The following is a 12,660-nucleotide window of genomic DNA, read 5'->3' on the forward strand; positions in this document are numbered from 1 at the left end:
TGGGGGTTGGGGTGCAGGAGGGAGTGAGGGCTTCAGCTGGAGGTGCAGGCTCTGGGATGGGGCTGGGGATGAGAGGCTGGGGGTGCAGAAGGGTGCTCCGGGCTGGGACCATGGGGTTCAAAGGGCGGAAGGAGGATCAGGGATGTGGCGGGGCACAGGAGGAGGTCAGGGGTGCAGGCTCCAGGCGGCGCTTACCTCAAGCAGCTCCTGGAAGCAGCAGCATGCCCTCTTTCCGGCTCCTGTGCGGCAGCATGGCCTGGTGGGTCTGCGCACTGCTTCGTCCACAGGCATTGCCCCTGCAGTTCCCATTGGCTGCAATTGCTGGCCAACGGGAGTGGCATGGGCAGTGTGCAGAGTCCCCTGGCTGCCCCTACACATAGTGGGGGCATGCTGCTGCTTCCGGGAGCTGCATGGAGCCCCAGCATGCATGGAGCAAGCCCCTGACTCCACTCCCCAGCCGGAGCTCAAGAGACAGATTAAAATATCTCAAGATTCATATGCGGTCCCCGGGCAGTAGTTTGCCTGCCCCAATCTAGAAGTTATTACTTAAACTCAACTCAAGCAACTACTGTAAGGGAAAGTTAATCCACCCCCACCCCACCATTGACAGAAAAAAACCCAAAACTGTTTGACAATATTCATTATTAAGCTATTGAATCATCCATTTAAATATCTGAAGAATAGAACGGATAGGTAAGAGATCATGAAAACCTGAAAATCTTCCAAGAGGTCAGAGCACAGTTATACCTCTCAATACCAAAAAAATTATGAAGAAATTGAAGAAAAGTCAGAGAAAACATAAGCACAATTACTTGGTTTGAGGACTATATAGGATAAAAGTTTAAGTGAACAAAATGCATCCAATCATTCTTCCTTCAAAATTTCCCATTACACCATTTCCACCCCTAAAGTATGACGTCTACAATAGTTACTTTTATATCACAGCCTACACAAGTTTACTTGTAATTGGTTATGATGAAACACTGACATTTTTGTATCAAGTATCAGAGGGGTAGCCGTGTTAGTCTGGATCTGTAAAAGCAGCAAAGAATCCTGTGGCACCTTATAGACTAACAGACGTTTTGGAGCATGAGCTTTCGTGGGTGAATATTCACCCACGAAAGCTCATGCTCCAAAACGTATGTTAGTCTATAAGGTGCCACAGGATTCTTTGCTATTTTTGTATCAGTATTGTAAAACTACATCTAAGTTTGTTGCTTTAAAACCTAAAACTCTGCAGCTGAGAAGCGTTCTCAGTCACTTGTTTTGTACATGCTAAAAAACCTTGTGATCTCTCCACATCTCTGCAGTTTGCTAACAATTAAAAATCTTATAGAATATTTCCTACTGGTTACTTACTGTACAGGCCTAACAACCCAGAAGAGATCAGCACTATAAACAGAACCCCATCTCCACAGCATCAGGTCATTCAACTTTCAATAGTACTTTTTCCTTTACGTTTTTCACATTTTGCCAAAGTTTAATAGCAGCAACAGTGACCTCTAGGTCAGACATTTCACGCCAATTAATGACCAGATGTGCTAAAGACCGTCAGATTCACTTTTGGCAATTCACCCAGTCAGTCATTAAGCAATAATGATTTTCTGGTAGCTAAAGTTGAATTGTCATTAATGATAGTGCCAACAGAAGATGGCATAAATAGAACTAAAAGCGTTTATAACAAATATGAAGTACTAGCTTCTGTGCCACGCAAAATGAAAAGAGGGGGAAAGCAGAAAAGACAGCAAGCAAGGACTTACAATCCCAGGAGGGCATGGGAGAGGGAAACACAAAAATCATTACTTGATACTAACTGTAGCTTAGCAGCAAAAAAGTTCAGTTCTCTTGAGTTTTGCAGAAAATACAGTAAGAAATGTTACATAAAAGGTCCAGTTTTCAGAACATTTGGAAACAGCAGCAGTCACATAATAAGAAAACTTCAAGCTTCCATTCAAAGAACTAACAGGCTGATGTTGGAATGGCACCACTATTCAGCTTCTTCCCTATTATTTATTACCTGCACAGTGCCACAGGATTAGTTAGCACTAAATAAGACAAGCCAGCATTTGCTAGATATAAATCAATCCACCAAAATGTATCAAAAGACTACCGACCATGCACCTTAACACAGCAAGGCCACAAATCTGCAACATACGAATGAGTTTTTCAGCCCTTTGGGTTTGTTCACAAGGAGAGAGGTGGTGTCTTTGTTGCATACTTGTACAGTGCCTAACATAATGGGGGGGGGCACCCGTCCCCATGACTGAGTGGGGGCACATCCACCACACACACACACACACACACGGTGCAATACAGTCAAGGGATCACCAGATCTCCACGCTGAAAGATGTTGTGGCTGTATCCCCACACTCAGCCTGGGCTGGGCTGAGGAGACTCACCTAGGGAGAGCTGAAGATCAGGCCAGAGCTCCCGGCCCAGAGGGAGAGCGGGCTCCCAGCTCGCCCAAGGGGTTGGAATGGCTACAGAGTCAGCCCCGGGCGCAGCTACCGGAGTCCAAGTGGAACGAGCGGAAGCTGGGTCTGGGGGGAGGGGGTGTCTGTGGTTCATGGGCGGCCGGGCCCCCGAACGCGGGGGCGGGGGGGTCCTGGGGCCGAGCCCCGGGAGGAGGGAGCAGGTGGTCGCTGGGGCCGAGCTGGCGGTGGTGGCTGCTGGGAGCCGATCCCCAGGACGGGCGGGAGGGTTGCTGGGGGGACGGAGGCCGAGCCCCGGGAAGGGGGCAGCCCCGGGACGGGACGGGGCCGGCCTCACCTTCTCCTCCACGCTGTTGACGATGATGGAGGGGTACTTGCGGCTGAGCCAGCGGAAGAAGGCCGGGACTCCCATGGCCCCGCGTGGGGATGCAGCGGCGGCCGCGTAGGTGAAATTGGAATCCAGGTAGCGGCGGCAACAACTGGACTTCCGGGGCAAGGGGCAGCGCAAGGCATGATGGGGGGGAAGTGCTGGGAGGCAGAGGAGGAGATGGTGGCAGCGAACGGGTTAAGTCACGTGACTCAAAAGGCTCCGGGCTGTCATATTCAGGCATGCGCAGTGCGGGCTCTCTGCTTCGCCCGCCCCTCGAGGAGCTAGGGGCGGGGCCAGCCCCGTTCCCTGCTGAGGGTGGAGCTGCCCTGTTGGTAGCAGAGTCGGGAAGTGGGCAGGGCCCTGCCCGCCTCAGTCGCCCCTACCGCGCCGCCTCCCCCTGCCCGCGCACGGCTCCCGCGGGCAGACGCGGGCCTGAGGCTGCAGGCAGCCCGGGGGGCGCCAGCCTACGTGGGCCGTTGGGGGCTCGCCCGTGCGGGGCCAACCTCTGTCCGCCCCCTAGAGCCTGACAGGAGGGGCCGCTGCGTTGTCACTGCGCATGCGCTCACGGACTGAGCATGCTCAGTGGCATCTGCTGAAGCCGCTGCCCTCAGGTGGGCTTGAGACAGCTGGAGAATCCGGGAGGGGGGCGAAGGCTACTGGGTTACGGCCCTGCCAGGCAGAGCCACAGCGAGGGGCAGAAGGGAGAAGAGTTACCCCCGCTGCCCCCAGGGACAAGGCAGCAAGTCGTGACAGGGCAGCAAAAAAGAAGCCCCCATCCAGTGACCCCTTGTGGCTGTTGCAATTTGACATTACGCCTTTGCGCTGGCGGATTCCAGCAGGAGCTGGCTGAGGGCTGCTTGACTCATAGACTTTAAGGTCAAAAGGGACCATTATGATCACCTAGTCTGACCTCCTGCATGCAGGCCACAGAATCTCACCCACCGACTCTTGTAACAAACCCGTAACCTGTGTCTGAGTTACTGATGTCCCCTACACCCACCGGTAGCATGAATCTCTCTGTCGCACACACGCGCACACACAGAAGAGCGTGTGTGTCAGCCCTAAGTCTGCGAAAAGTGCAACCCCTGGTACTTAACAGCCCAAATAAACACAAAAGCACCCCCCTTCACCCTTTCTCACTCTAGAGCAGACCGAAAAAACAAACATTCCCACCCCTTTTGGACTCATGCCAATCTAAGGCATGTCTTGGCAACCAACCAAGGTGATCTTCCCAGGCATGCCTTCCCTCAGGACGGTGCTGCTAGACAGCACTTTCCTTCAACTCCTGACCCCAGCCACCAGCCAACTAACCTGGGCTCTTTGCTTTTAGCTCCTCCTTTGAAGCCTGACACCTGCTCCTGAGTGTCATGGGGCTGGGCTGATTGGGCCCCCAGCAGACCATTAACCAGAGCCACCCAGAGGATTCAGGGGGCCCGGGGCAAAACAATTTCAGGGGGCCCTTCCATAAAAATAAGTTGCAATACTATAGAATATTATATTCTCGTGGTGGCCCCTGTGGGGTCCGGGGCAAATTGCCCCACTTGCGCCTCTCCTGCCCCCCGGGGCAGCCCTGCCATTAACACTTTTCTGACTCACATGGGGTTTTGTCCGCTCGTCGCAGACCCCAGGTGGAATAGATTGTTTAGCAGAAGTAGTCAGCACATAGTCTTAAACTGTGTCTACACCACGCAGCTTTTAGTGACACAGCTGTTTTGCTACAGCCAGGCCACCAAAAGATGTGCAGTGTAGCCACTGTTTGTCAGCTCTCCTGCTGACAAAAGTGGCGTTAGCTTTGTTGGCAGGAGAGCGCTCCTGCCCACAAAGCACTGTTCACGCCGGCGCTTGTTGTGGGCAAAACTTTTGTCTTCTGGCGGTGTTTTTTTTAAACACCTCTGAAAGACAAAAGTTTTGTCCTTTACCTGTCAATGTAGACATAGTCTAAGGTACCATTCAAGGTAGAGTGGCCTATTAGCATCCCTGCAGTGATAGGACAGAATGGGGGTGGGGGGTTAGTGAGTCACTGTTCCATCTTGCTTTTAGCTGAGATGCTCAGAATACCTTTCCCAGACAAGAGCAAGAGCTCTGTGTGGCTCGAAAGCTTGTCTCTCTGAACAACAGAAGTTGATCTGATAAAAGATACTACCACATCCACCTTGTCTGTCTATCCATAACCAATTGACCAACTTTTGGGAGGAATTGTTTTATTGGTTATGGTGAATTTTAATTTTTATATAATTGCCCAGAACCTGGGATCTATGATTGGGATTATGATTTCTTATTAGTAATAATTATAAGTATTGGCATCATTTTATATATTTAACTAAAGAAAGAAATTGTATAAAATCAATCAGAAGGATTTTAGAACAAGTTTGTTTAGAGGATGTGAGTTTATAAAAGAAGAAAGAAGACTTCTTGAAAACTGAAAAGAACATTATTTTTTAAGGTCAGGATTGTTGCTCACTCTGCTTACTGGTGCGGGAGAGTACGGGAGCATAAGGTACTGCTTTTTTCCCCCATGCAGAACACCTTCATTGCAGATAGCAGCACATGAACAACCTCTTCATACTGCAGCAGAAGGCGAAAAAATCCCCAGAGTCACTGCCAAGCTGACTTGGAGGGAAGTTCCTTCCTGGAACCCAACAGGAACGACAGGTATTACTTATCCTCTGAAGCACCCACAATACTTTCACTCTCCTCTACTCCCTACACCACCACCCCAAGCAAACACAAAACAAAAAACCTTACTCCAAGCAGAATTTTTACCCTGAAAAAGAAGTTCCAGAGACTCCATGAAGTCCATTAGGACTCCATTGCTATTGATTTATGTGGTAGACAATCAGACACTGTGCTGAATGGCAGAAGTATAAAACCAATAGAGAACAAAGGGGGAACCAAGAACCCAATTTTCACTCCTGTGCATCTGTGCACTACCCCTTCCTCAGTGCACGTTGGTAATTGGCTATGTTGCCTTAAGTATCATTTCCAACTAACTGTATTAAACTAACTACAAACTTTGTAAAAAAATTTCTCCACTGGCTCTGGCTATATGACACTTTTCATCAGAAAACAGTTGAATAAAGAAAATTAAGCAAGATGTTGCTACCAAGACTTATTAAGATTTTTCCCCCCTGTTCCACAGAAAGGATATGGCTGCACAGTAATGAAACAGGTTTGAAACGTAAGAGGGGAGGAGTTTTTTCCCCTTCAGAAGGGATTTACGGAAATATTGCCTCTTGTGGTGATTCACAAAGCGAGCAGCAGCAGTCTTTAAGAAAAGTCATGATGATTATAGAGCATTGAAAGTACATAACTGAGCTGATGCAATTTCAACAGAAGCACAAACTGGAAAATTGGAAGGCACAATTTGTGACAAATACAAGGAGCAGCAATAAAAAAACCCTTGTCACGTCATTTGTACATTGCTTAAGCAAATAAAAATAAATTAGCCATTTGAGGATGTTGAAACTGAATTAAATCTTCAGATATTAAATGGGATTAACATGATCAAGATTCTGTACTCTACCATGTCTTGGTGACAATATGCCAACTTCATTAGGGCAATGACATTGGTGAGGATGTAAGAAAAAGTTTTGGGGAAACATTAATAAAAATAATCTCAGTACTGGGTATTAAGTCATCTAGACTGATTGCAGGGAGAGGGGGAAGGAAAGAACTTTAGGTATTTACAGTAAAACAAATTAACCCAATATTGTACTTCTCATTATTCATAGCTTCATTTACTTATGATATTAAACCCTGTATGATCATATCTCTGTTTAAAAATCTGTGACTTGAATAGGTTTCTCAGTAAAGAGGTAAAGATAGGCCTTTATCTGTTCCTTCAAAAACGTCCCCTGACTGAAGCATGTTATTGTAGCACTACTACTCTTAGAAATTAGTATCCTTATCACATAGAGAGGTGACTTAATACAAACAGTTTCTGAGCATTGATAGTTTTTCTGATAATAAAAATGACAAATGGACTGGTAAACAAAACTAATCATCTCCTTTCCTTATACTTACTGCTTAAATTATGGTTGAAATTCTTGTTCTTCACTAGCTCCAAATATTTTTAATTCCTCAATAAACATTCCACTGAAAAAGTTGACCTACTTTTTGTTGCAAAAATGTAGCCCTTGCTACATATCCTAAAACAAACCCTGCCATGTGCAGAAATCTATTATGTGAAATCCCTCTTTAAAGAAATGTCCGCCAGTGCTTGCCAAACAGAAATGTACCTAAAGGAATGAGAGACCCTGCATTGTGATCCAAACAAGCAGTCAGCTAAATAAAAGACCTAGTGCTGTTGTGCCAGATATGTGCTTTTTGCACCAGTGAAAATATAGACACAGGTGCCTGGGGCGGCCAACGGAAAGGGGCGACACGTCCAGGTCTTTGACGGCAATTCAGCGGCAGGTCACTCAGTCCCCAGGAGCGAAGGACCCGCTGCCGAATTGCAGCAGAAGAATGAAATGGTGCGATTGAGCTACCGCCGAAGTGCCACCGATCAGCTTTTTTTTTTTCCCGCTTCACCGCTTGGGGCGGCAAAAAAGCTGGAGCTGGCCCTGCATGTGATCATTTCACCTGAACTGGAATCCATCTTTAACCTGGTGTTTTTCCATTGAGAAGGAGGGGTGGGAACCCAGAGGGACAAAGGATTCCTGTCTTATGCAAAAGATATAGAAGTGGGTGGATCAGAACACAGAACCATCTGAGCTGGAACAAGGGCTGTACCCAGGGCCAGCACTACCGTTTAGGCAGCCTAGGCAATCGCCTAGGGCGCCAGGATTATTTGGGGGGTGGCATTTTGCCAGGGGGGTGGCAGGCGGCTCTGGTTGACCTGCCGCAGGTATGCCCGCGGAGGGTCCATTGGTCCGCGGCTCCGGTGGAGCTGCCGCAGTCATGCCTGCGGACAGTCGGCTGCTTGCGCGGCTCCGGTGGACCGCCCGCAGACATGACTGCGGCAGCTCCACCGGAGCCAAGGACCAACAGACCCTCCGCAGGCATGACTGTGGCAGCTCCACCGGAGCCGCTGGATCAGCGCGGGGGGCGGCGAAATGGCCGTGCACCTAGGGAGCGAGAAACCCTAGCGCCGGTCCTGGCTGTACCAGGGGAAAGGATTGTGCCTAACTAGGAAGGTGTACAGTCTGTGATAGAAGCTTATTGAAACATCTGAGAGTGAGGTTTTTCTGTATACAATTTTCTTACTGTATTAGACATCGATTGTGTGTTATATTTTATTTTACTTGGTAATTCACTTTGTTCTGCTTGCTATTACTTGGAACCACTTAAATCCTACTTTCTGTATTTAATAAAATCACTCTTTACTTATTAATTAACCCAGAGTATGTATTAATACGTGGGCGAGGGGGAACAGCTGTGCATATCTCTCTGTGTTATAAAGGGTGAACAATTTATGAGTTTACCCTGTATAAGCTTTATACAAGGTAAAACAGATTTATTTGGGGTTTGGACCCCACTGGGAGTTGGGCATCTGAGTTTTAAAGACAGGAACACTTCTTAAGTTGCTTTCAGTTAAGTCTGCAGCTTTGGGGCACGTGGTTCTGACCCGGGGTCTGTGCTGCAGCAGACTAGTGTGTCTGACTCAACAAGACAGGGTGCTGGAGTCCCAGGCTGGCAGGGAAAGCAGGGGCAGAAGTAGTCTTGGGACATCAGTTGGCAGCCCCAGGAGGTTTCTGTGCTCCAACCTGTCACACTCAGGACCTCTGTAACCCTGATGCACCCATGTGCCCTCTCCCGACTGGCATCAAGAGGTTCTTGGGTCACAGGTCTCCCTTGTCTTTGCCCCATGCCACAACTGTATCCCTTCTCAGGATGGGAGTGGCAGGGGCCATCAATACAAGAGCCAGCCCCTGGGCTTGTTGTGAGGCCCATCACCAGTGGGCATGCTGGACCTCCCTTCTTTCACAGCCCTTGCTCCCTACCTTCAAGCAGGCTGGGATGTGCTCTGCAGGAGAGAGGATCCAGTCACCCCACACTTTTGTGTGTGTGAAAGCCCTTTCTGACACCATCCCAGCAGAGCCACTGTGCCCCATAGAAATACAGAGTCCTCTGCTAGGGTGGTGACAATGGGGTTAAAGTCCCCTTCTGGACGACAGACTGTATATAGGCAACTCTTTCTTAAATGGATAAAAGGAACCTTTTGACCCAATTTTCAAACACAGGTAGGCACTCTCCTACAAAAATGTTCATGGGCTAATTTTACCCATGCAAACCAGCACAAAAATCCAGTAATTGCACGGAAAGTCTGATCCTGTAATGCAGATTTTTGTAAGCATATATCCTTTTTTGCAGACTTGCTTATTGTGGATGCCTTTCAAATTTGGTCTTAAACCATTAAAACCTAGGCAGCGATTAAATGTCTGGACGAGATGTTTCTGTAGTGGAACAGTAGTTTCTCCAAAAATAATTTAGCAATGTGTCATTGTGTATAAACTGCAGCAATCTATTATACTTTGGTGGATAGTACTTTCCCTTAGATGAGTGGCATGCAGCTTTAAATCTGTTACAGCTGTAAAGATTGCAATCCTACTGTCCATCAGCATCATCTGTCATAATCTTTGGGCTGCCAGTATGACAGCTGTGGAAGTGCAGAATGAAGTTGACTGGCAGAATGTTTTACATCTAATGAGTTTGGGCACAATAATAGTATCATAAATAATGCTCTAGAGAAACTCGGCTCTCACTTGAATTCCAAAAGTGAGATATTGCCTTACCGGGATCTCACGGAGCCATCTGTCATCAGATATTAGTCTTTTTGTCAGTGACTGGCCTGGACTGAGGGACTGGAAAACATCCAAGTGTGGTGGTGAATGCACTGCCTCATTCAGAGAGATTTAAAATGGAGTTACATCCTGGAATCAGTGATTTCAAGATGATTCTGAAAGTGCTAAAAACTACAAAACCCTGCCAAACCATATTGTGTCAGATCTCCACTGCAGAATGCTAATGGGACTGTAGCCAGATGAGTTCCCTGGAAATTATTTAGCAGCAAAATCTTTGGGTGGCATGATTTGCTGGCACCTTTTTGGTAGGTTTGCTATGGTGCATAAAAATTAATAACTACGACTTAAGGACAGTGTAAGAACAATGTAGCGAGAAAGGATGTGCCAGTAGTTAGGGCACTAAAGTCTTGGGTTCAAATGTCTGCTCTGCTACAGACTTCCAACATGACCTGGGGCAAGTCACTCAAGCCCAGATCCTCAATGGGCTTTCAATGGCAATTAGTCTCCTAAACATCTCTAAGGATCTTGGCCTTAGCCTCATTGTGTATCGGGGGAGGTTTACACTTAAAAAGCTGCTGCGACCCAGCTATTACTGTGCTCTAGTTGGTGTAATTAATCCACCTCAGTGAGAGGAGGTAGCTATGGCAATGGGAGAAACCTTCCCATCAGCATAGCGCTATCTACACCGGGGGGCTAGGTCAGCATAACTCCATTGTTCAGGTGGGGGTGTGGATTTTTCATGCTCCCCCCCCCAAAGTGACATAGTTATACCAATGTAAGTTTGTAGTGTAGGCTTGGCCTCAGTTCCCATCTGTAAAATGGGATAATATTACTTCCCTATTCACAAGGGGGTTGTGAGAAAAAAATACATTAAAGATGAAGATGTACTCAGATATTAGGGTAATGGCGACAGTATAAATACCTTAGCTAGATAAATACGTTCGTCTCCTTGGTTTGGTTCACAAAGTATCCTTCTATATTTTACTGAAGGAAAAAATTGTCATTCAAAAGGCCTGTTAGTAGCAGCATATGTTCATTTTGTTCCTCAGCTGGTCTAATTCAATATGGCTCTACTGAAGTCAATAGCGCTACACCAATTTACACCAGCTAAGGGATCTGGCCCAGGTGGAAACCAATTAGACCACATAGTGAGGAAAAAGGAAGGGGGAGAGAGAGAGGATAGGATTACATTAATTTGTTTTTTTTTAAAGCAGAGGAAAAAATTCAGACAGGGCTCATCAGCAAGGGAATAGATAAGAAACCAAGGTGGCATAGAAATATAATAGACTGTCTCTGCACTGGGCCAAATCCAGAGGCAAATTCCCAAATAATTTCTAGGGAATATTAGAGCTAAATTCATCTGGCTGAAATCTCATTAGCATTCTGCACAGAAGAATGTATACAATGTTGCTTAGCAGTGTTTGGGGATTTTAGTACTAGCAATGCTGGTTACTCCTTGGAAAAGGAGCCAGGCTTACTGAATGAACATTTGCCTGACCACAGGGCTAAGCAAAATCTGGGGACCAGATCATCCTTGAATAGAACCTGTCCTGAGGTAAAATCTGCAGGAAGGGCTTTGGAGAAAGATGCATATCCCTCTTGGCTGGCCGTATCTCCCCACCCACTTCCCTGCTGGCAGAGTCCTGCATGTTCTGCTTAAGTATTGAACGAAGGGCAAGTGTCAATTCTGCTCTTTTAAATTTACTTGGATTTCTTCTCTCTCTTCTCATTATGTTTAGAGACAGGGGCTGACCTGAATCCTGATCCTGCCCCCTCATATGTCTATCATGGAGGAAATCATTTTGCTGAGGATCATGGATGGGAAGTCTGGAGATTTGCATTTGAGTGGGATGTGGTGACCCTCGTCTCTGTGAGAGACACAGTAGATTTGAAGCAGACTCTGTGCTTGTGGATTGCACCTTGGAGGGCATCACAGAGATGGATACCTGGTCCTATGTCCACTAGTGAGTGTCTGTACTAGGTTTGTTCCCTTAATCCCATCTATTGCGTTCTGTGAAAGTTAAGGGCAGACTGAGTGAATGGCCCATCGTTGGCTCAGTCCTGAAAACCCATATTCACATGCTCATGAGTAATCTCACTGACATCATTTAAAATTACACTCCTGCCTAAGTGCAGGCTCAAAGCCTTCAGTAAGATCTCCAAAAACGCCTGAGGTTCCTAAGTCCCATTTTCAAAAGTGACTTAAGCAGTTAGGAGCCTACGTCTATTGACTGTCAGTGAGATTTAGACTCCTAAATGCCTACATTACTTTTGAAAATGGGACTTAAGGCCAGATTTTCAAAGGTATTTAGCTACCTAAAGATGCAAATATATTGCATATATTTTATGTATTGTATATTACATACAAATGTATTGTATGTGTATATATATAGAATATATACTACATATATAACAATACATACAATATATTTATGTATATTACATTAAAATATATTGCATGTATTTTATGTATTGTAAATTATATGTATTTAAGTACCTAAAGATGTAAATATCTCTATCTATCTATCTTTGGTGGGGGGAAAAACCTGGGAAATTCAAACCCTTTGTCAGAGGAATATTAATGCTTCCAAGTGAAGCACTCAAAAAGTGAAGAAATATCAAAGTTATGGGATGCCCATCAACCTTAAAATCATAGAATATCAGGGTTGGAAGGGACCTCAGGAGGTCATCTAGTCCAACCTGCTGCTCAAAGCAGGACCAATCCCTAGACAGATCTTTACCCCAGTTCCCTAAATGCCCCCCTCAAGGATTGAACTCACAGTTCTGGGTTTAGCAGACCAATGCTCAAACCACTGAGTTATTCCCCCCTCCTGCCCTTTTTGTGTTCACTGACTCTATTCTGTTTTCTCGGCAGGACTCATTCCAGGTCATCTTGTGATACGCTCACTCACCTCCAGTACCACTTGACTCCTTGAATTGTCTCTGTTGGGACTGTTTGAGTCAGATACTATTCAACATGAGAACGAGTAACAGTCTGTGGCAACCCTCTGACGATGCGCAAGTTTGAAGATGTGCTGTGAATGAGACAAAGTCTTGCAAGTCTGTGCTTATTCTTGGCTCAAATTCTCTTTGCAGTTAGCACAGCGTAAAT

The 12,660-nt window shown here is 46.4% G+C and overlaps 1 protein-coding gene and 1 long non-coding RNA gene across 4 annotated transcripts in view; one reads left to right on the forward strand and one right to left on the reverse strand.

Moving 5' to 3' along the window:
* XRN2 (5'-3' exoribonuclease 2) overlaps positions 1 to 12,660 on the reverse strand; it is a 496,353-nt gene that overhangs the window by 86,994 nt on the left and 396,699 nt on the right. Inside the window, exon 1 of one of the 3 annotated variants that reach the window (XM_050951287.1) lies at positions 2,770 to 2,940. The exons of the other annotated variants lie outside the window; for them this stretch is intronic. Coding sequence (XP_050807244.1) covers positions 2,770 to 2,844 — 75 coding nt within the window. The 5' untranslated portion in view covers positions 2,845 to 2,940. Of the gene's footprint in view, positions 1 to 2,769; positions 2,941 to 12,660 lie in introns of those variants that run through there. 3 annotated transcript variants of the gene reach the window in all.
* LOC127049925 (uncharacterized) lies at positions 3,261 to 11,380 on the forward strand. Its single transcript, XR_007774109.1, has 3 exons — positions 3,261 to 3,413; positions 5,324 to 5,454; positions 11,288 to 11,380. It is a non-coding gene; the product is annotated as an uncharacterized LOC127049925 (long non-coding RNA).

This window comes from Gopherus flavomarginatus, chromosome 4 (assembly GCF_025201925.1).
Source record: "Gopherus flavomarginatus isolate rGopFla2 chromosome 4, rGopFla2.mat.asm, whole genome shotgun sequence".
In the NCBI taxonomy this organism is placed as follows: Eukaryota; Metazoa; Chordata; order Testudines; family Testudinidae; genus Gopherus; species Gopherus flavomarginatus.